The following is a 24620-nucleotide window of genomic DNA, read 5'->3' as shown; positions in this document are numbered from 1 at the left end:
GTCCAATAAATCAATATGTTCAAGCCTTTTTGCACAACATTCCTGTTGGTAAGGTTTGGGTGGAGGAAGTTATCGAAGAAGATTGCTCGGAAACAATTAACGAGGTGATTGTTAATGAATACAATATGATGTTAGCTGAGGGGGTTGATCTCCTAAAAGAGCAGGTTCCGGATGTGAAGGTCAATACTCCGGTACCGGAAGTGCAACGGTCGGATAATAATAACCATCTAGAGGAAGGTGAAGTTGACGTGTCTTGTTGTGAGGTAAAATTTCAAACACCCCAAAAAGTCAATGGTTCAAAGTCGGTTAGCTTTCAAAAGTTAATTCATAATTCTTTAGAAAAAGTAACTAAGGCAGTTAGGGAACAAAAGGTGAACTTTGGGGACCTTAGGGATGCAGAAAGAGAAATAAAAATGTCCCTTTTCAAGACAAAGAGTATGGTTCAAGATAGTGACAAGGTGGAAAAAGGTGAAAAGTCAAGTTCAACTCCCAGTTCACCTTTGAAAAGTGGTCCCTTCAACCTCAACCTAAATGACTATCCTACTCTTGTAATTTCCCCAAACAAACCTAAAGTTTCTTCTTCTTCTGCTAAGATTTTACCTCCTGATAAGGAGTCTTCTTTTGCTTCAAAATTAAACTCCTCAATACCAATTCAAGAAGACCAATGTTTAAACCTGGGATGCAAAGATTCTTGCGACAAGTTAAAAGCTAGGTGTAATCCTCCTCTTACAAACGAAGTCTCTGTTAGTACATCAAAAGGATGCAATTCGAATGGAAAAGGCAAAAACATAGCAAATGAATGGGTTAGTCAAATTAATAACATTTCTAAAGTTTTTGACACTGACAATGAAATTCATCATGTTATTGGAGAAGGGAAAGAGGTAAATGAGGGCAAGTTTAAGCGTAATAGATTTGTAGGGAAGAAACTTACTTACAATGAAGAGATGGCTAAATTTGGGGACATTATGCAAACTATGCGCGAGTATGATACTCCTACAAAAGTGGTGAAGCCATGAGGATCGCCTCGTGAAATACCCGAGGCCTCGGGAACAAGTCAAGAGGTCGAATGGTGGGTATGATGGTCAATCGTTTTCAAATCCAATCCGCAGCTATTTAAGAAACTATGGTGAAGGTAGTTTCACAACCTACTTTAAATGAGGTTTGGAAGCATTATGCTTTCGACTCAATCCAAATGGAGTCTAGTGGTCGTTCGAGAGGTCTCCTTTCTATGTGGAGGCTAGATTTCTTTTCACTAGTCCAAGCTTGGCCCCGAAAACATTGGATTGCAACAATTTTAAGGTACATCCCTAACGATCAAGTTGTACTTATTGTCAATGTCTATGCACCTCACAATGAACAAAGAAAGAAATTCATTTGGTCACAATTAGCTATTATGGCTAACAATTGGCCGGGTCCTTTATGTTTTTTGGGTGATTTTAATTCGATGTGTCTTCCGGAAGAAAGAGTACGGGAGGTTATTGATCTTAATAGTATAGCCTCTTTTAATGCTTTTATTAGTCAAGCTAATATCATCGATCAAAGTTTATCTAATGATGAGTTCACAAGGGAAGGTGCTTTAGGTAAATTCTCTAGAATTGATAGAGTGTTTATCAATGCTAAATGGGCGATGTTATGGCCTGATGCAATCTTGCAAACCGATCAACCGGACCGTTCCGATCATAAATCTTTGATTTGGGCTAAGAATTTGTTATATTGGGGCCATAGGCCTTTTCGGTTCAACAATAGTTGGTGTTTAAAATAAGGTTTTGTCCAGTTCTGTGAGAATCTGTGGTTCGATTATAATGTTTTTGGAAGGGCTGCTTTTGTGATCAATAAGAAACTGAGATTATTAAAGGTGGATCTTAAAGTATGGAGCTCTTCGAATCAAGACCAGGATGTTATTAAATTCAATGAAATCGAAGGTGAAATCAAGTGGTTAAAGTCTGCTTATATTAGTCGCGATTTATCCCCAGAAGAATTATTACAGTTGGCTTCCCTAAAATTGTGCAAAAAATAAATCTCCATCAAAATCGAATCGAAGTGGAGACTGCAATCTCGTTATACTTGGTTAAAGCTTGGGGATAAAAACTCGAGATTCTTTCATCTTGTCTCACGTATCCGTCAACAATCCTCTTATGTTGCAGGTATGCAAATCAATGGCTCTTGGGTTGATGATCTGAATTTGGTTAAAGAGCATGTTGTTTCGTTTTTTGAGAAGTTATTCGATTTTCTGCCCTCTATATCTACTGTTATCGATTTGGATTGGGCCTCTCTTGGCCTGGCCCAGGTGTCAGTTTCTTTGTGTTCTGTCCTTGAAAGGCAGTTTAGTATTGAAGAGGTTGGGTCGGTAATAAAAGACTTCGATGGTAACAAGACCCCGGGCCCGGATGGTTTTTCGTTACAATTTTTTAAGAAGGGGTGGCATTTTTTGGAAGACAATGTAATGGATATGTTCAACCAATTCCATGAATCTCCTTCCTTTCCAAAAGGTTTTAATTCATCGTTCATTGTGTTGATTGCAAAGTCTAATGCCGCAAGATCCGTTGAGCAAATGCGTCCTATTAGTTTAATTAATGCTCCTTACAAGATATTGACTAAAACTCTTGCTAATAGTGTGACGATCGCTCCAAATCCATATGGACGAATACGTCATTCATCGATTTCATTGCGAGGTATTTGACCTCTATATGATATGTTTTATAAACATTGCATTCTTTTGAAAAGGTATACCATAAATGAATATTTAAATCAAAGGTTTTCGACATCTGATGATTTCTACATATAGACAATCACCGTAAATAATAGTTTACAATAGTACTTCCGTTGACAATGCAGTCAAAATAAGATACATGGTGATGATTTGGTGAATGCAACGTTTCCTTGAAAAAATATGCCATGTAAGACTCTATGCACTAGCTTGTCTAACATATAAGCAAACAGCGGAAGACTTCTAGGGAACCTGAGAATAAACATGCTAACAAGTGTCAACACAAAGGTTGGTGAGTTCATAGTTTTAATGTTTTGCATAATCTGTACGTAAAGGTAGATCACAAGATTTCAGTTGTTTCATCCAGAAACGTTTATCAAAATATTCTACAAGATTGAGCACCCTTGTAACTAAACTTAACGAATATATAATTTATACCCATTGTATAATCATCTTAATAATACACGCAAACCAACGCGTACGCTTCTCAAATAGCATACGTTCGTTAAAAGGCTAGTGCTCTAGCTCGGACGGGGATATCAAGCCCTATGGATCCATATACTACTATTCGCGCCCACCAGTTCTTATAACTGGCAGTTACTAGTTACCAAAGCTAAGGGATTTTCGGTTCAAACTCAGTGTAGAATTTAGTATGTACTTGTATCCATTGTGTTTAAAATAAAGTGCATGTATTCTCAGCCCAAAAATATATATTGCAAAAGCATTTAAAAAGGGAGCAAATGAAACTCACTCATATAAATCTAGTATTTTCAGTATTTATAAACAGTCGCATGTATTCTCAGCCCAAAAATATATTGAGTAAAAGGGATCATATGAAACTCACCTTAGCAGCACATAAAGTCGTTCACCGAAATGTGACCGAAACTCGGAATACCAAATAACCGTAGATCTCAACCTAGAGAACATATGTTGGTCAATAAATGTCTATCAAGCTAGGTCAGGTCATAGTGTATCATAATCCTAATGCTCGATATTGACATACAAAAGTTATCAAAAGTCATTTCAAAAAGTCAATCTGATTCAATACTATAGTTGAATGATTATGATAATCGAAACATTTTAACATTTCACATAGTTTCCCAATTCTTGTAAAATTAGACTATAGTTTTTATAAGGCTTTAAAATATGATAAAATAATCAATTTTGACAATTGTTCAACAAAACAAGACGTGCCTTATATAAGGATTCATTTACTCGGCTGGTATTATTCAAAAATCTAATTTATCAATCTTACATACAAGTTGTTTAAATATCAATTGTAGATTCAAAAGCAATTTTAATTAATGTCAATCATAATTCAGTTGATCATATCTTTTAATTCGTTCACCGAAATTACGCGATTTCTAAATGAAAAGTTATTGATTTTTGGTCTGCTTTCCAAAAACATGCATATCATATACCTTTTATCAGTAATATATGTATTTAATTCACGATTCATCATAAACTATTTAACGACGAATTTAGCATACAAGCATGCATAAATATATATACTCGAGCACTAGACATGGATACACAATTAATATATAAAAGATAAGATATGAATGCTCACGTATCAATATTGTGATTCAATATTGCAGGAAAGTACGTAGACGCAACAGAGATGATAAACACTAGGTTTGACCTTTGACTCATGGTCATAACCCCCAAGCAGTACCCATAACCTTCATAGCTATAACTCATAGTTTCCTTAGCTCTATCCCGCTCGAAAACCCATTTCAAAAGTGACCCGCTCATGGCCTCATCGTAGTATTTTATGTACTAATACTACTAATAATAATAGGATTAATAATAATATTAATCTTAATAATAATAATAATAATAATAATAATAATAATAATAATAATAATAATAATAATAATAATAATAATAATAATAATAATAATAATAATATAAATAATTTAAATGATACGTAGTAAAATGAATGGGGAAAGAAACTGGAACCAGATCGAGCTTTTATAGATGTCCTGAAATCCCCTGCCATGCGATCGCATGGCTAATGTGAGGGGATTCCATGTGATCGCATGGATCCCTTTTCCAGCTCACACATGTATTTTAACTCTTCCTCGTTGATGTGCGTAGGGGTGTATACGAAATAGCTTATATTTTACTAGGAAATACTATTAAATACGATACATTTTTACACAAGTTATTTATTTATTTATAGAGTGGATATACCTAAACCTTACTACAACACTTATAGGCAGTGTACCTAATCGTACAGTAGTGTAGTTTTTAGTAAGTCTCGTTCGTCCACAGGGAACTAGCTAAGTTTAACGCTATATTTTTAAAACTATATTTGTATATATATATATATATATGTATATATATATATATATATATATATATATATATATATATATATATGTATATATGTATATATATGTAGTATTATTATTATTATAAAAGGGGGTTTTTACCGTTTAATGACCGGTTTGTCGATTTTAAAACTTTAGTCGCAGTTAAAACCTAACGTAAAATATTAAAAATAAATATAACTTAATTTAAAGCGTAAAGTAAATGACAATAATTAAAGTGCGATAAATAAAATGCGATAAATTAAAATGCGATAAATAAAAAAGTACGATAATTAAAAGTGCAATTAAATAAAATGACAGTAAAAAAGTGCGATGAAATATGAAATAAAGAATTTATGCTTATTTAAACTTACATAATCATGATGTTTGACGTGTTGATTTTAGTTTATTACCATGGGTTAATTGTCCTTTGTCCTGGATTATTCGATATGTCCATCTGGTTTTTGTCCATAACAGTCCATCAGTCATAAATATAAAGTGCGAGTGTCCTCGTCAAATTATCCTTATATCCGAAGTCAAATATTCCAACTAATTGGGGACTTAAACTATAATTACACCAATTTTCCTTGTATGTAATTCACCCTTGTTTTAATAAGTCCATTAACTATTAATCCATTCCCGTGTCCGGTTAAATGAACGATTATTAGTACTTATAAATATCCCGCCCTTCGTGTCCGATCGAGTGTATGTGGTTATTTATAGGTACGTCCAATTGTAATTTTTATATTAAATTAACGAACTATCATTCAATTAAACAAATATAAAAATCATTAATAGCCCATAATCTAATTTCCACAAGTGTCGTTCTTTTGTCCAAACCCCAATTATGGTACAAAGCCCAATTACCCAATCTTAATATTTAGCCCAACATCATGATTATTTCGGCTTAAATAAGCATAATAATAACTTAGCTACGAGACATTAATTTAAAAAGGTTGAACATAACTTACAATGATTAATAATAGCATAGCGTTACACGGACAGAATTTCGACTTACACACTTACAACATTTGCTAACATACCCTTATTATTAAACTTTAATATTAAAATTATAATTAAAATATAAATATAAATATATATATATATGAGAGGAGTGAGAGATAGATGATAGAGTACTCCATTCGTCCGAAAAACTGACTTTTTATAGAATGTGGCGTGCTACAGTGATCCATGCGATCGCATGGATCTTGTGCCTTCTGGGCATGCGATCGCATGGCGACTTTTTACAGCTCAGGATCTTTTGTTTGTTTATTTGCCGACGGTTTTATTAAATAATATATATATATATATATATATATATATATATATATATATATATATATATATATATATATATATATATATATAATTTTAAGAATTAATTATATATTATATTATATTCATGTGCATAGTTGACTTGTAATTTTTAGTCCGTTGCGTCGAGTGTTGAAATTTGACTCTGGTCCAGGTTCCGGATTTACGTCCTTTCGTACTATTTAATATCTTGTACTTTGCATTTTGCGTCTTGTACTCTTGTAATTTTGAGACGTTTCTCATCAATAATTTGAACCACTTTGATTGTACTTTGTACTTTTTAGCTTTTTGGTCGTTTGCGTCTTCAAATCGTCGAATCTGTCTTTTGTCTTCACCTTTTATTATTTAAACGAATATCACTTGTAAATAGAACAATTGCAACTAAAAGCTTGTCTTTCTTGAGGGATAATGCTATGAAATATATGTTCCTTTTTAGCATTATCAAATATTCCCACACTTGAGCGTTGCTTGTCCTCAAGCAATATAGTCTTGAAATAAAAATACTAGAATTCACTTCTTTATTCTTCACACTTTGTACATCAGTGATTTTATACGGCGGTATGAACAATGGTAGTAACGATGTGGTTTACAGTCCCACATGACTATGAAAATTTAGATCCTTTAAGGAAATTGGATCTTTATGAAAACAATTGATCTTTTGAAAATTCAATCTAGCTTTTACCCTAGATAAGTTTTCCGGAATAACCCTTCACTGGTGTTTGCAAATTGTTTTTGTGGGTTTGGTGAGTTTCAGATTTGAAAATTTTAGCTCAAAACTTGCGGTTTTGTGTCACCCACTTGCTAACCTTGTATTGGGAAAGCAAAAAGTCCAGTATAGTTGCTCCGTATATTACCTTTCGGTAAACTACCGTCCGGTTGTAAAGGAAAGCGTTGAACAAGCAACTGTTGAGGCAATGTCCCGTGACATGCTTTTGATTATGGTCTATAACGTGTCGGATGCAATTACTATCCTTTGTAGGAGCAATAGTAAAGATCACCCTATAATTTTTCGGTCTGGCACAAGGTCCTGTCTTTGACCATGCTATGCAACCACCGTTCTTACGGTTGACACCCGATTTGGTTCAGGTGACCTAATGAATTCCAGGTGAATTCCTAGGATTTTACGTTCAATGGTAATGAACGCATTAAAAATGGGTTTTCAAAAAACAAATCGGTTTGTAATTTGATCAAAATATTTTCTCGTTCAAGCTCGAGTTTAGATATCATCGAATTCCATGAGTTTGTAATTCTCAATCTTTAGAAGTCAATCTCAAGGATTGAGTAATATCAGTCTTAAAAGCTGATTTTTGATCTTTTAGGAGATTATCCTTTCTGGGGATCTGATTCATTAGTCTTATAAGCTAATTTGCATGGTGCCCCCCATTGTACGAGACAGATTCTCTCATGGTTAGGATAAGTCTGACCACTTGGCGACCCTATTTGATGCTGAGGTCCGTGGATTTCCAGCTGATTTTCGAGAAAACTTTTCAAGGTTTTTCGTAGACTCTACAACTGGTCTGGACGACAACTTCCTGACCTAAATCAAGAAGTGCGTGTCTTTTTCTCTCGGAAGACTTTACTTCCTTTTAAATTACAATAAACTAGGTAAAACTTATTAATATCGTCCAAAACAAAAGTATTTTCAATTATTTGTACAAAAATATGTGATATATGTTCTAAATAACTTGGTAAATTTTTCCCACACTTGGCTTTTATTTTCCTTTCTTTGCCTTTTTATTTTCCTCTATTCCATTTTAAATGAATTCTAACATTTTGGGTTGTTTCTCAATTTATGTCCTTTCCGAGGTAACAATAATTTCGGTGTTAACACCTAGTTTTATCGCTCATAAATATGTATAAACATGATTTTGAGTTCATTTAATTGAAAATTTTGAAAAATTTTACTAGAATTGGGTAGTCAGTATATAAGACTAGGGCTGTTCTTTATTATCAGAAAGCACTAGATTCTAATACAACTACTGTGTTACTAGTATTTTTAATGGTAACCAAGTGTATAAGTCAAAAATTTTAAAAATCCGAAAGAATTTAACCCCTTTCCACACTTAAGATCTTGCAATGCCCTCATTTGCAAGAAATCAGTAACAATTTAAACTATTGAGGGTGATTAGCATAGAAAAATGATTAAATTTTACCAAAGTTTCCAAACATATTGGCATTTATTTGTTAAATGATAAATGGTGCACATCATTTGTTCATTCCGTCTTGTTGTTACATCACATTTGTTTTTCGTTTTGTCGTCAAAATTAGTAGCTTTTGCTGAACTTAATGACAGTCTTTGAAAATGCGTTGTTTTACCCTGTTGTGTACAATTGACAATATACATACATACAAATAATAACATGCATGGTAATTTGAAATGGGACTTAACATCTCACTTTCAAATCAAATATGAAATATTAGTACAACATAATAAAAATGTTAAAACTTACATAAAAGTATCATAATATTATATGTTTAAACATAAATAAATAAAAATAATAAAAAGATAAAAATCATAGAAATCACCAATGGGAACTATATCAATATGGATATGGGTTCCAGTTCATGTCGTCGGGCGGGTTCCACGGTTGGTTATAGGTGTACTGATAGGCCTGGTTAGGGTCGTAGAGAGTAAATGGTGGTCGCATATCAGGCTGGTGTGGAGGATAGTAAGCAGGTCGGGTCGATACGTAGTTATTTGGTACCTGAGATGATAGCTGGCTCATGATCCAATGCTGATGATAGTGCCATCGACCATGCTGTCGTTGCCTGGAATGCTCGTACACATTCTCGGCTTGCCACTGCTCGTACCGACTATGTCTATCCTCGTTTGTCATTTCTACCTCATCTATACGCTGTAAACGTCAGTCATAGCCTCCCTAATGATATCCCTAATGTCATCCGGTTCCTCCATTTCCTCATCTGAACCTCTCTCTACCTGTGGATGACGGCCATCATATGGTATTGCCTGATTGCGTCTGCTCTTTAATACCTTTGCACCTTGATAGACCTTCAATCCTAAAATATCAAACTGTTCCCTACACACCATCAGTGGACCTCCTTGATCCCTATTGAAATGTCCCGTTCTTATTGATTAAAAACGTTCCATATTAATTGATTTCGTTGCGAGGTTTTGACCTCTATATGAGACGTTTTTCAAAGACTGCATTCATTTTTAAAACAAACCATAACCTTTATTTCATAAATAAAGGTTTAAAAAGCTTTACGTAGATTATCAAATAATGATAATCTAAAATATCCTGTTTACACACGACCATTACATAATGGTTTACAATACAAATATGTTACATCGAAATCAGTTTCTTGAATGCAGTTTTTACACAATATCATACAAACATGGACTCCAAATCTTGTCCTTATTTTAGTATGCAACAGCGGAAGCTCTTAATATTCACCTGAGAATAAACATGCTTTAAACGTCAACAAAAATGTTGGTGAGTTATAGGTTTAACCTATATATATCAAATCGTAACAATAGACCACAAGATTTCATATTTCAATACACATCCCATACATAGAGATAAAAATCATTCATATGGTGAACACCTGGTAACCGACAATAACAAGATGCATATATAAGAATATCCCCATCATTCCGGGACACCCTTCGGATATGATATAAATTTCGAAGTACTAAAGCATCCGGTACTTTGGATGGGGTTTGTTAGGCCCAATAGATCTATCTTTAGGATTCGCGTCAATTAGGGTGTCTGTTCCCTAATTCTTAGATTACCAGACTTAAATAAAAGGGGCATATTCGATTTCGATAATTCAACCATAGAATGTAGTTTCACGTACTTGTGTCTATTTTGTAAATCATTTATAAAACCTGCATGTATTCTCATCCCAAAAATATTAGATTTTAAAAGTGGGACTATAACTCACTTTCACAGATTTTTACTTCGTCGGGAAGTAAGACTTGGCCACTGGTTGATTCACGAACCTATAACAATATATACATATATATTAAAGTATGTTCAAAATATATTTACAACACTTTTAATATATTTTGATGTTTTAAGTTTATTAAGTCAGCTGTCCTCGTTAGTAACCTACAACTAGTTGTCCACAATTAGATGTACAGAAATAAATCGATAAATATTATCTTGAATCAATCCACGACCCAGTGTATACGTATCTCAGTATTGATCACAACTCAAACTATATATATTTTGGAATCAACCTCAACCCTGTATAGCTAACTCCAACATTCACATATAGAGTGTCTATGGTTGTTCCGAAATATATATAGATGTGTCGACATGATAGGTCGAAACATTGTATACGTGTCTATGGTATCTCAAGATTACATAATATACAATACAAGTTGATTAAGTTATGGTTGGAATAGATTTGTTACCAATTTTCACGTAGCTAAAATGAGAAAAATTATCCAATCTTGTTTTACCCATAACTTCTTCATTTTAAATCCGTTTTGAGTGAATCAAATTGCTATGATTTCATATTGAACTCTATTTTATGAATCTAAACAGAAAAAGTATAGGTTTATAGTCGGAAAAATAAGTTACAAGTCGTTTTTGTAAAGGTAGTCATTTCAGTCGAAAGAACGACGTCTAGATGACCATTTTAGAAAACATACTTCCACTTTGAGTTTAACCATAATTTTTGGATATAGTTTCATGTTCATAATAAAAATCATTTTCTCAGAATAACAACTTTTAAATCAAAGTTTATCATAGTTTTTAATTAACTAACCCAAAACAGCCCGCGGTGTTACTACGACGGCGTAAATCCGGTTTTACGGTGTTTTTCGTGTTTCCAGGTTTTAAATCATTAAGTTAGCATATCATATAGATATAGAACATGTGTTTAGTTGATTTTAAAAGTCAAGTTAGAAGGATTAACTTTTGTTTGCGAACAAGTTTAGAATTAACTAAACTATGTTCTAGTGATTACAAGTTTAAACCTTCGAATAAGATAGCTTTATATGTATGAATCGAATAATGTTATGAACATCATTACTACCTTAATTTCCTTGGATAAACCTACTGGAAAAGAGAAAAATGGATCTAGCTTCAATGGATCCTTGGATGGCTCAAAGTTCTTGAAGCAAAATCATGACACGAAAACAAGTTCAAGTAAGATCATCACTTGAAATAAGATTGTTATAGTTATAGAAATTGAACCAAAGTTTGAATATGATTATTACCTTGTATTAGAATGATAACCTACTGTAAGAAACAAAAATTTCTTGAGGTTGGATGATCACCTTACAAGATTGGAAGTGAGCTAGCAAACTTGAAAGTATTCTTGATTTTATGAAACTAGAACTTTTGGAATTTATGAAGAACACTTAGAACTTGAAGATAGAACTTGAGAGAGATCAATTAGATGAAGAAAATTGAAGAATGAAAGTGTTTGTAGGTGTTTTTGGTCGTTGGTGTATGGATTAGATATAAAGGATATGTAATTTTGTTTTCATGTAAATAAGTCATGAATGATTACTCATATTTTTGTAATTTTATGAGATATTTCATGCTAGTTGCCAAATGATGGTTCCCACATGTGTTAGGTGACTCACATGGGCTGCTAAGAGCTGATCATTGGAGTGTATATACCAATAGTACATACATCTAAAAGCTGTGTATTGTACGAGTACGAATACGGGTGCATACGAGTAGAATTGTTGATGAAACTGAACGAGAATGTAATTGTAAGCATTTTTGTTAAGTAGAAGTATTTTGATAAGTGTATTGAAGTCTTTCAAAAGTGTATAAATACATATTAAAACACTACATGTATATACATTTTAACTGAGGCGTTAAGTCATCGTTAGTCGTTACATGTAAGTGTTGTTTTGAAACCTTTAGGTTAACGATCTTGTTAAATGTTGTTAACCCAATGTTTATAATATCAAATGAGATTTTAAATTATTATATTATCATGATATTATCATGTATGAATATCTCTTAATATGATATATATACATTAAATGTCTTTACAACGATAATCGTTACATATATGTCTCGTTTAAAAATCATTAAGTTAGTAGTCTTGTTTTTACATATGTAGTTCATTGTTAATATACTTTATGATATGTTTTCTTATCATAGTATCATGTTAACTATATATATATATCCATATATATGTCATCATATAGTTTTTACAAGTTTTAACGTTCGTGAATCACCGATCAACTTGGGTGGTCAATTGTCTATATGAAACATATTTCAATTAATCAAGTCTTAACAAGTTTGATTGCTTAACATGTTGGAAACATTTAATCATGTAAATATCAATCTCAATTAATATATATAAACATGGAAAAGTTCGGGTCACTACAGTACCTACCCGTTAAATAAATTTCGTCCCGAAATTTTAAGCTGTTGAAGGTGTTGACGAATCTTCTGGAAATAGATGCGGGTATTTCTTCTTCATCTGATCTTCACGCTCCCAGGTGAACTCGGGTCCTCTACGAGCATTCCATCGAACCTTAACAATTGGTATCTTGTTTTGCTTAAGTCTTTTAACCTCACGATCCATTATTTCGACGGGTTCTTCGATGAATTGGAGTTTTTCGTTGATTTGGATTTCATCTAACGGAATAGTGAGATCTTCTTTAGCAAAACATTTCTTCAAATTCGAGACGTGGAAAGTGTTATGTACAGCCGCGAGTTGTTGAGGTAACTCAAGTCGGTAAGCTACTGGTCCGACACGATCAATAATCTTGAATGGTCCAATATACCTTGGATTTAATTTCCCTCGTTTACCAAATCGAACAACGCCTTTCCAAGGTGAAACTTTAAGCATGACCATCTCTCCAATTTCAAATTCTATATCTTTTCTTTTAATGTCAGCGTAGCTCTTTTGTCGACTTTGGGCGGTTTTCAACCGTTGTTGAATTTGGATGATCTTCTCGGTAGTTTCTTGTATAATCTCCGGACCCGTAATCTGTCTATCCCCCACCTCACTCCAACAAATCGGAGACCTGCACTTTCTACCATAAAGTGCTTCAAACGGTGCCATCTCAATGCTTGAATGGTAGCTGTTGTTGTAGGAAAATTCTGCTAACGGTAGATGTCGATCCCAACTGTTTCCGAAATCAATAACACATGCTCGTAGCATGTCTTCAAGCGTTTGTATCGTCCTTTCGCTCTGCCCATCAGTTTGTGGATGATAGGCAGTACTCATGTCTAGACGAGTTCCTAATGCTTGCTGTAATGTCTGCCAGAATCTTGAAATAAATCTGCCATCCCTATCAGAGATAATAGAGATTGGTATTCCATGTCTGGAGACGACTTCCTTCAAATACAGTCGTGCTAACTTCTCCATCTTGTCATCTTCTCTTATTGGTAGGAAGTGTGCTGATTTGGTGAGACGATCAACTATTACCCAAATAGTATCAAAACCACTTGCAGTCCTTGGCAATTTAGTGATGAAATCCATGGTAATGTTTTCCCATTTCCATTCCGGGATTTCGGGTTGTTGAAGTAGACCTGATGGTTTCTGATGCTCAGCTTTGACCTTAGAACACGTCAAACATTCTCCTACGTATTTAGCAACATCGGCTTTCATACCCGGCCACCAAAAATGTTTCTTGAGATCCTTGTACATCTTCCCCGTTCCAGGATGTATTGAGTATCTGGTTTTATGAGCTTCTCTAAGTACCATTTCTCTCATATCTCCAAATTTTGGTACCCAAATCCTTTCAGCCCTATACCGGGTTCCGTCTTCCCGAATATTAAGATGCTTCTCCGATCCTTTGGGTATTTCATCCTTTAAATTTCCCTCTTTTAAAACTCCTTGTTGCGCCTCCTTTATTTGAGTAGTAATGTTATTATGAATCATTATATTCATAGATTTTACTCGAATGGGTTCTCTATCCTTCCTGCTCAAGGCATCGGCTACCACATTTGCCTTCCCCGGGTGGTAACGAATCTCAAAATCGTAATCATTCAATAATTCAATCCACCTACGCTGCCTCATATTCAGTTGTTTCTGATTAAATATGTGTTGAAGACTTTTGTGGTCGGTATATATAATACTTTTGACCCCATATAAGTAGTGCCTCCAAGTCTTTAATGCAAAAACAACCGCGCCTAATTCCAAATCATGCGTCGTATAATTTTGTTCGTGAATCTTCAATTGTCTAGACGCATAAGCAATCACCTTCGTTCGTTGCATTAATACACAACCGAGACCTTGCTTTGATGCATCACAATAAATCACAAAATCATCATTCCCTTCAGGCAATGACAATATAGGTGCCGTAGTTAGCTTTTTCTTCAATAACTGAAACGCTTTCTCTTGTTCATCATTCCATTCAAATTTCTTCCCTTTATGCGTTAATGCAGTCAAGGGTTTTGCTATTCTGGAAAAGTCTTGGATGAACCTTCTGTAGTAACCAGCTAGTCCTAAAAACTGGCGTATGTGTTTCGGAGTTTTCGGGGTTTCCCACTTTTCAACAGTTTCTATCTTTGCCGGATCCACCTTAATACCTTCTTTGTTCACTATGTGACCGAGGAATTGAACTTCTTCCAACCAAAATGCACACTTTGAAAACTTAGCGTACAATTCTTTCTTCCTCAATACTTCTAACACCTTTCTCAAATGTTCACCGTGTTCTTGGTCATTCTTTGAGTAAATAAGTATGTCATCAATGAAAACAATGACAAACTTGTCAAGGTATGGTCCACACACTCGGTTCATAAGGTCCATGAACACAGCTGGTGCATTAGTTAAACCAAACGGCATGACCATAAACTCGTAATGACCGTAACGTGTTCTGAAAGCAGTCTTTGGAATATCATCTTCTTTCACCCGCATTTGATGATACCCGAAACGTAAGTCAATCTTTGAATAAACAGACGAGCCTTGTAGTTGATCAAATAAGTCATCGATTCTCGGTAGTGGGTAGCTGTTCTTGATGGTAAGTTTGTTCAACTCTCGGTAGTCGATACACAACCTGAATGTACCATCTTTCTTCTTGACAAACAAAACAGGAGCTCCCCACGGTGATGTGCTTGGTCGAATGAAACCACGCTCTAAAAGTTCTTGTAATTGGCTTTGCAGTTCTTTCATCTCGCTGGGTGCGAGTCTGTAAGGAGCACGAGCTATTGGTGCAGCTCCTGGTACAAGATCTATTTGAAATTCAACGGATCGATGTGGGGGTAATCCCGGTAATTCTTTCGGAAATACATCGGGAAATTCTTTTGCAATGGGAACATCATTGATGCACTTTTCTTCAGTTTGTACTTTCTCGACGTGTGCTAGAACAGCATAGCAACCTTTTCTTATTAGTTTTTGTGCCTTCAAATTACTAATAAGATGTAGCTTCGTGTTGCCCTTTTCTCCGTACACCATTAAGGGTTTTCCTTTTTCTCGTATAATGCGAATTGCATTTTTGTAACAAACGATCTCCGCTTTCACTTCTTTCAACCAGTCCATACCGATTATCACATCAAAACTCCCTAACTCTACTGGTATCAAATCAATCTTAAATGTTTCGCTAACCAGTTTAATTTCTCGATTCCGACATATATTATCTGCTGAAATTAATTTACCATTTGCTAATTCGAGTAAAAATTTACTATCCAAAGGCATCAATGGACAACTTAATTTAGCACAAAAATCTCTACTCATATAGCTTCTATCCGCACCCGAATCAAATAAAACGTAAGCAGATTTATTGTCAATAAGAAACGTACCCGTAACAAGCTCCGGGTCTTCCTGTGCCTCTACCGCATTAATATTGAAAACTCTTCCACGGCCTTGTCCATTCGTGTTCTCCTGGTTCGGGCAATTTCTAATAATGTGGCCTGGTTTTCCACATTTATAACAAACTACATTGGCATAACTTGCTCCGACACTACTTGCTCCGCCATTACTCGTTCCGACACCATTTGTTCCTTTCGTTCTATTAACCCCTGGTCCGTAGACCTCACACTTCGCCGCGCTATGACCATTTCTTTTACACTTGTTGCAAAATTTGGTGCAGAACCCCGAGTGATTCTTTTCACACCTTTGGCATAGCTGCTTCTGATTGTTGTTGTTGTTGCGGTTATTATTGTTGTTGGGATGATTGTTGTAGTTGCTGTTGTTGTTGTTGTTGTTGTTGTTGTTGTTGTTGTTGTTGTTGGGCCGTTTGTTGTAGTTGCGATTGATGTTGCGATTGTTGGGATAATTGTTGCGATTATTGTTGTAATTGCTGTTGTTGTTGTATTGGTGATTCTTATCACCGTTTTCCTCCCACTTTCTTTTGACTTGCTTCACATTGGCCTCTTCAGCAGTCTGTTCTTTAATTCTTTCTTCAATCTGGTTCACTAGTTTGTGAGCCATTCTACATGCCTGTTGTATGGAGGCGGGCTCGTGTGAACTTATATCTTCTTGGATTCTTTCCGGTAATCCTTTCACAAACGCGTCGATCTTCTCTTCCTCATCTTCGAATGCTCCCGGACACAATAGGCACAATTCTGTGAATCGTCTTTCGTACGTGGTAATATCAAATCCTTGGGTTCGTAACCCTCTAAGTTCTGTCTTGAGCTTATTGACCTCGGTTCTGGGACGGTACTTCTCGTTCATCAAATGCTTGAATGCTGACCACGGTAGTGCGTACGCATCATCTTGTCCCACTTGCTCTAGATAGGTATTCCACCATGTTAACGCAGAACCTGTGAAGGTATGCGTAGCGTACTTCACTTTGTCCTCTTCAGTACACTTACTTATGGCAAACACCGATTCAACCTTCTCGGTCCACCGTTTCAATCCGATCGGTCCTTCGGTTCCATCAAATTCCAAAGGTTTGCAGGCAGTGAATTCTTTGTAGGTGCATCCTACACGATTTCCTGTACTGCTAGATCCAAGGTTATTGTTGGTATGTAGCGCAGCCTGTACTGCGGCTATGTTTGAAGCTAGAAAAGTACGGAATTCCTCTTCATTCATATTCACGGTGTGTCGAGTAGTCGGTGCCATTTCCTTCAAAATAGTTAAATGGAACAAGTTAATCATACAGAATATTAAGAGTAGTTAATAGTATTTCGTAGCATAATATGAACTCATTTATAAAAGCTTTTTCTTCATATTAGCGTTTTATAAGTTTAAATTCGGGTAGTACCTACCCGTTAAGTTCATACTTAGTAGCTAATATACAATTCAACTACTACAATTCTATATGAAAAACTGATTATAATAATATTTCGCGTTCAAACTTTTATACAATATTTTACAAACTTACAATACCGCTTATTTTACATAAAGCATGAAATATAGCACACAATAACTTTGATACAAGATAGTTGTGAAGACAATTCTAGCTAGTACACAAGTCGTTCAGCAAAGGCAATAAAGACACGTAATTCATACGTCCAGAAACAAGTCATGCATTCTGGTTTTACTAGGACTACTTCCCATCCTTGGTCTTGTGCAACATAACCGTTATGGCCGTTGATAAGACAGCGTGTTGTAACGTCATCAAAGGGACGAGGGTTACGTAATGTCCAACAGTCCCGTAATAATCTAAAAACCTCATTTCTTACCCCAATTACCGACTCCGTCACTTGTGGAAACGTTTTGTTTAATAGTTGTAGCCCGATGTTCTTATTCTCACTTTGGTGAGAAGCGAACATTACTAATCCGTAAGCATAACATGCTTCTTTATGTTGCATGTTAGCCGCTTTTTCTAAATCACGAAGTCCAATATTCGGATATATTGAGTCAAAATAATTTCTTAACCCGTTGCGTAAAATAGCATTTGGGTTCCCCGCAATATATGCGTCAAAGTAAACACATCGTAACTTATGGGTTTCCCAATGTGATATCCCCCATCTTTCAAACGAAAGTCTCTTATAAACCAAGACATTCTTGGAACGTTCTTCGAATGTCTTACAAACTGATCTCGCCTTAAATAGTTGTGCCGAAGAATTCTGGCCGACTCTAGACAAGATTTCATCAATCATGTCTCCAGGTAGGTCTCTTAAAATATTGGGTTGTCTATCCATTTTGTGTTTTTAAACTGTAAAATAGACAAGAGTTAGATTCATAAAAAAATACTTATTAATACAATCAATTTTTACATATATCATAAAGCATAAGAACACTATATTACATATATTACACCACACGAATACAACTATCTTATTCCGACTCGCTCGTTTCTTCTTCTTCGGTTTTGGTTCGTTTTGCCAAGTTTCTAGGGATATATGATGTTCCCCTAATACGAGCCGTCGTTGTCCACATTGGTTTAGAAAAACCTGGTGGTTTAGAGGTTCCCGGGTCATTGTTACAACTTAAGGACTTCGGGGGTTGACGATACATATAAAGTTCATCGGGGTTGGAATTAGATTTCTCTATTTTTATGCCCTTTCCCTTATTATTTTCTTTTGCCTTTTTAAATTCAGTTGGGGTAATTTCTATAACATCATCGGAATTCTCGTCGGAATCCGATTCATCGGAGAATTGGTAATCCTCCCAATATTTTGCTTCCTTGGCGGAAACACCATTGACCATAATTAACTTTGGTCGGTTGGTTGAGGATTTTCTTTTACTTAACCGTTTTATTATTTCCCCCACCGGTTCTATTTCTTCATCCGGTTCCGATTCTTCTTCCGGTTCCGATTCTTCTTCCGGTTCCGACTCTTCTTCCGGTTCCTCTTCGGGAATTTGTGAATCAGTCCACAAATCATTCCAATTTACATTTGACTCTTCATTATTATTAGGTGAGTCAATGGGACTTGTTCTAGAGGTAGACATCTATCACATAATATCAAACACGTTAAGAGATTAATATATCACATAATATTTATATGTTAAAAATATATAGTTTCCAACAAAATTTGTTAAGCAATCATTTTTCAAGTAAACACGGTCGAAGTCCAGACTCACTAATGCATCCTAACAAACTCGATAAGACACACTAATGCAAATTTTCTGGTTCTCTAAGACCAACGCTCGGATACCAACTGAAATGTCCCGTTCTTATTGATTAAAAACGTTCCATATTAATTGATTTCGTTGCGAGGTTTTGACCTCTATATGAGACGTTTTTCAAAGACTGCATTCATTTTTAAAACAAACCATAACCTTTATTTCATAAATAAAGGTTTAAAAAGCTTTACGTAGATTATCAAATAATGATATTCTAAAATATCCTGTTTACACACGACCATTACATAATGGTTTACAATACAAATATGTTACATCGAAATCAGTTTCTTGAATGCAGTTTTTACACAATATCATACAAACATGGACTCCAAATCTTGTCCTTATTTTAGTATGCAACAGCGGAAGCTCTTAATATTCACCTGAGAATAAACATGCTTTAAACGTCAACAAAAATGTTGGTGAGTTATAGGTTTAACCTATATATATCAAATCGTAACAATAGACCACAAGATTTCATATTTCAATACACATCCCATACATAGAGATAAAAATCATTCATATGGTGAACACCTGGTAACCGACAATAACAAGATGCATATATAAGAATATCCCCATCATTCCGGGACACCCTTCGGATATGATATAAATTTCGAAGTACTAAAGCATCCGGTACTTTGGATGGGGTTTGTTAGGCCCAATAGATCTATCTTTAGGATTCGCGTCAATTAGGGTGTCTGTTCCCTAATTCTTAGATTACCAGACTTAAATAAAAGGGGCATATTCGATTTCGATAATTCAACCATAGAATGTAGTTTCACGTACTTGTGTCTATTTTGTAAATCATTTATAAAACCTGCATGTATTCTCATCCCAAAAATATTAGATTTTAAAAGTGGGACTATAACTCACTTTCACAGATTTTTACTTCGTCGGGAAGTAAGACTTGGCCACTGGTTGATTCACGAACCTATAACAATATATACATATATATTAAAGTATGTTCAAAATATATTTACAACACTTTTAATATATTTTGATGTTTTAAGTTTATTAAGTCAGCTGTCCTCGTTAGTAACCTACAACTAGTTGTCCACAATTAGATGTACAGAAATAAATCGATAAATATTATCTTGAATCAATCCACGACCCAGTGTATACGTATCTCAGTATTGATCACAACTCAAACTATATATATTTTGGAATCAACCTCAACCCTGTATAGCTAACTCCAACATTCACATATAGAGTGTCTATGGTTGTTCCGAAATATATATAGATGTGTCGACATGATAGGTCGAAACATTGTATACGTGTCTATGGTATCTCAAGATTACATAATATACAATACAAGTTGATTAAGTTATGGTTGGAATAGATTTGTTACCAATTTTCACGTAGCTAAAATGAGAAAAATTATCCAATCTTGTTTTACCCATAACTTCTTCATTTTAAATCCGTTTTGAGTGAATCAAATTGCTATGATTTCATATTGAACTCTATTTTATGAATCTAAACAGAAAAAGTATAGGTTTATAGTCGGAAAAATAAGTTACAAGTCGTTTTTGTAAAGGTAGTCATTTCAGTCGAAAGAACGACGTCTAGATGACCATTTTAGAAAACATACTTCCACTTTGAGTTTAACCATAATTTTTGGATATAGTTTCATGTTCATAATAAAAATCATTTTCTCAGAATAACAACTTTTAAATCAAAGTTTATCATAGTTTTTAATTAACTAACCCAAAACAGCCCGCGGTGTTACTACGACGGCGTAAATCCAGTTTTACGGTGTTTTTCGTGTTTCCAGGTTTTAAATCATTAAGTTAGCATATCATATAGATATAGAACATGTGTTTAGTTGATTTTAAAAGTCAAGTTAGAAGGATTAACTTTTGTTTGCGAACAAGTTTAGAATTAACTAAACTATGTTCTAGTGATTACAAGTTTAAACCTTCGAATAAGATAGCTTTATATGTATGAATCGAATAATGTTATGAACATCATTACTACCTTAATTTCCTTGGATAAACCTACTGGAAAAGAGAAAAATGGATCTAGCTTCAATGGATCCTTGGATGGCTCAAAGTTCTTGAAGCAAAATCATGACACGAAAACAAGTTCAAGTAAGATCATCACTTGAAATAAGATTGTTATAGTTATAGAAATTGAACCAAAGTTTGAATATGATTATTACCTTGTATTAGAATGATAACCTACTGTAAGAAACAAAAATTTCTTGAGGTTGGATGATCACCTTACAAGATTGGAAGTGAGCTAGCAAACTTGAAAGTATTCTTGATTTTATGAAACTAGAACTTTTGGAATTTATGAAGAACACTTAGAACTTGAAGATAGAACTTGAGAGAGATCAATTAGATGAAGAAAATTGAAGAATGAAAGTGTTTGTAGGTGTTTTTGGTCGTTGGTGTATGGATTAGATATAAAGGATATGTAATTTTGTTTTCATGTAAATAAGTCATGAATGATTACTCATATTTTTGTAATTTTATGAGATATTTCATGCTAGTTGCCAAATGATGGTTCCCACATGTGTTAGGTGACTCACATGGGCTGCTAAGAGCTGATCATTGGAGTGTATATACCAATAGTACATACATCTAAAAGCTGTGTATTGTACGAGTACGAATACGGGTGCATACGAGTAGAATTGTTGATGAAACTGAACGAGAATGTAATTGTAAGCATTTTTGTTAAGTAGAAGTATTTTGATAAGTGTATTGAAGTCTTTCAAAAGTGTATAAATACATATTAAAACACTACATGTATATACATTTTAACTGAGGCGTTAAGTCATCGTTAGTCGTTACATGTAAGTGTTGTTTTGAAACCTTTAGGTTAACGATCTTGTTAAATGTTGTTAACCCAATGTTTATAATATCAAATGAGATTTTAAATTATTATATTATCATGATATTATCATGTATGAATATCTCTTAATATGATATATATACATTAAATGTCTTTACAACGATAATCGTTACATATATGTCTCGTTTAAAAATCATTAAGTTAGTAGTCTTGTTTTTACATATGTAGTTCATTGTTAATATACTTTATGATATGTTTTCTTATCATAGTATCATGTTAACTATATATATATATCCATATATATGTCATCATATAGTTTTTACAAGTTTTAACGTTCGTGAATCACCGATCAACTTGGGTGGTCAATTGTCTATATGAAACATATTTCAATTAATCAAGTCTTAACAAGTTTGATTGCTTAACATGTTGGAAACATTTAATCATGTAAATATCAATCTCAATTAATATATATAAACATGGAAAAGTTCGGGTCACTACACCTATCTACACCCAAATACTCTCCAATGAGAGTAACAAAAATACCTCCTCCTATTATTCCCCCGTCCTGTATTCCTGCTACTATTTTGGACAGATAAAAACCAACACAGTAGGGGATATTAACAAAGCTTCTAGTGTTTCGAATACACTTAAGGTAAAATAAGTCGTGTAAGGTCATCTTCTCCTTATTTTTACCTCTTTGTGTAATCGAATTAGCTAAAAATCTATGTATAATACGTAGCTCTGCTTTGTTAATATCTAAATAGGAGTGTCTTCCTCCCAGCGAAAAAACATTATAATTTGACATACGCCTCCAGACGGCGTCCGCGTCAAAATTCATATCTACCCGCTCACCATGATAAATTAAATTTGTACAATCAGGTAGTAGTAATTTACCAGGAGTGTAAATCTGTAAAGCCCTGGCCATGTCCAACATGGACATCCTGTACATCCTACGGCCAAGTAAAAATCTAAGAAAACTTCTATCATCTAACCTAACTACATCCGCATTTAACGCTATAGTACTCATAAGCTCAACACATCATTCTTTATATACAGGCCTACGAATGGTGAATAAACGTTCCCAATCTGGAAAAGAAGAGTTCCCATACCTTTGAATCAGATGCTGCCTAACTGAGTTAACTAGTGGACCCTTTCCAAAGGCTCCCAATCAATTACCCTCGGTACTTCTACATTTTTCGTTACCAGTTTAAATTTGTTACTTTGATACGTCGGGTAATCTCCAGCTTCGATCAAATCTCAAATTAGGATGCAACTATTCTTCGTGAATCGTTGGGTGTTCTATTATTGGATGAATCGGAAAAATTACGTAGGCATTAATATATTCTTGTTGCGGTCATAGTATGGTACGTGTTGATCAGGTTGTTGTTGTTCCGGTTCATATTGCATTTCTGGTTCAGGTTGCCTAGATGATGATGATGATGCACCATCAGTATCGGTAAATCTCTACAAAACACATTAAACACAAAATTTGTGCATCCAAATATGCATTAGTGTTAGCAAAATAACAACTTGAAATAATTACAATAACATGTTTAATCAAAATTAAACTTATACACATTTTCACAATTTTAACAATTCTACACTTTTTCAAATAAGCATATATGAAAATGTTTACGAAGTTCATAAGCATTCAACTCAAATAACATGTTAAAATAACCATCACTAGCAATTAAACAAGTTTCAAATGACATTTACATCAATTTAATCAAGTTCATGAATTTTAGACTTAAAAAGTCTACTTTAATTCTCAAAAATCATGTTTAGGATCAAAGTTTGGATCATTTAGCTACCTAAACATGTTACACTACTTAATTTAGCAAGAATTCATGACAAAAATCGGCCATAACCTGTTTATATCAAAAAGCCCCAAATTGCTCAAGAACACAAACCCTAGATTTCTAAAATTTTTGAAGTTTTTGGCTTCAAATCATGTTAAATAGCATCAATCTAGGTTATACATGCATAATATACTAATAATTTAACTCTAATTACACTAGAAATTAATAAAATCAAATTAGGTAAATTATAGCTCAAGAACACTAAAAATCAAATTTAAAGAGGTTTAGGGGTGAAATCTTTACCTTCTTTGAAAAACTTCTGAACAATTTCATGATTAAAGCGGATTATAGCAAGAGATTTGGTTGAATTTGATAAAAAATGATGAATTTTAGGGGTTTATGTGTGTGTTTGCTCGTATGTGTGTGTGTAAAATGTGGGAGTGCAGAAGCAGTTCGATGGACTTTATGTTTCTGGCCAGGAGTTTGGCCTCATGCGACCGCATGAGGTTTAAGAGGAAACCCCATGCGATCGCATGGGGTCTGGTATTTTTTTTTTATATAAATAAATAAAAACCTTATACTTATTAAAATAAATAATTAATTAAATTTTAAAATTTTTGTTTCTTTTTAGGATGAGGGCGTTTCGGATCGTTGTCCTAGTCCGCCTCTCGACAAAATTTTAAAATTTGTCACTTTTTAAGCGTTGTTTTAAAAGTAAAGATTTTTCGGTTTTTTTAATGTTTTTGGCATACTTTAATTCAATAAGATTAAAAATAATGATAATAAAATTTC

General features: G+C 34.3%; 1 protein-coding gene across 1 annotated transcript; it reads left to right on the top strand.

Annotated features, from left to right (window-relative positions):
* The first annotated feature begins 1123 nt into the window (after positions 1-1123).
* Positions 1124-24340, top strand: LOC139840767 (uncharacterized). The gene is made up of 4 exons (XM_071831014.1): positions 1124-1734; positions 1816-1922; positions 2145-2614; positions 24275-24340. Exons 1-4 carry the CDS (start codon positions 1124-1126, stop codon positions 24338-24340), a joined length of 1254 nt encoding a protein of 417 aa, XP_071687115.1.
* The last annotated feature ends 280 nt before the right edge of the window (positions 24341-24620 follow it).

This window comes from Rutidosis leptorrhynchoides, chromosome 4, assembly GCF_046630445.1.
Source record: "Rutidosis leptorrhynchoides isolate AG116_Rl617_1_P2 chromosome 4, CSIRO_AGI_Rlap_v1, whole genome shotgun sequence".
Lineage (NCBI taxonomy): Eukaryota > Viridiplantae > Streptophyta > Magnoliopsida > Asterales > Asteraceae > Rutidosis > Rutidosis leptorrhynchoides.
The sequence above is the reverse complement of the archived record's forward strand: the minus strand, read 5'-3'. Positions and strand labels throughout refer to the sequence as shown.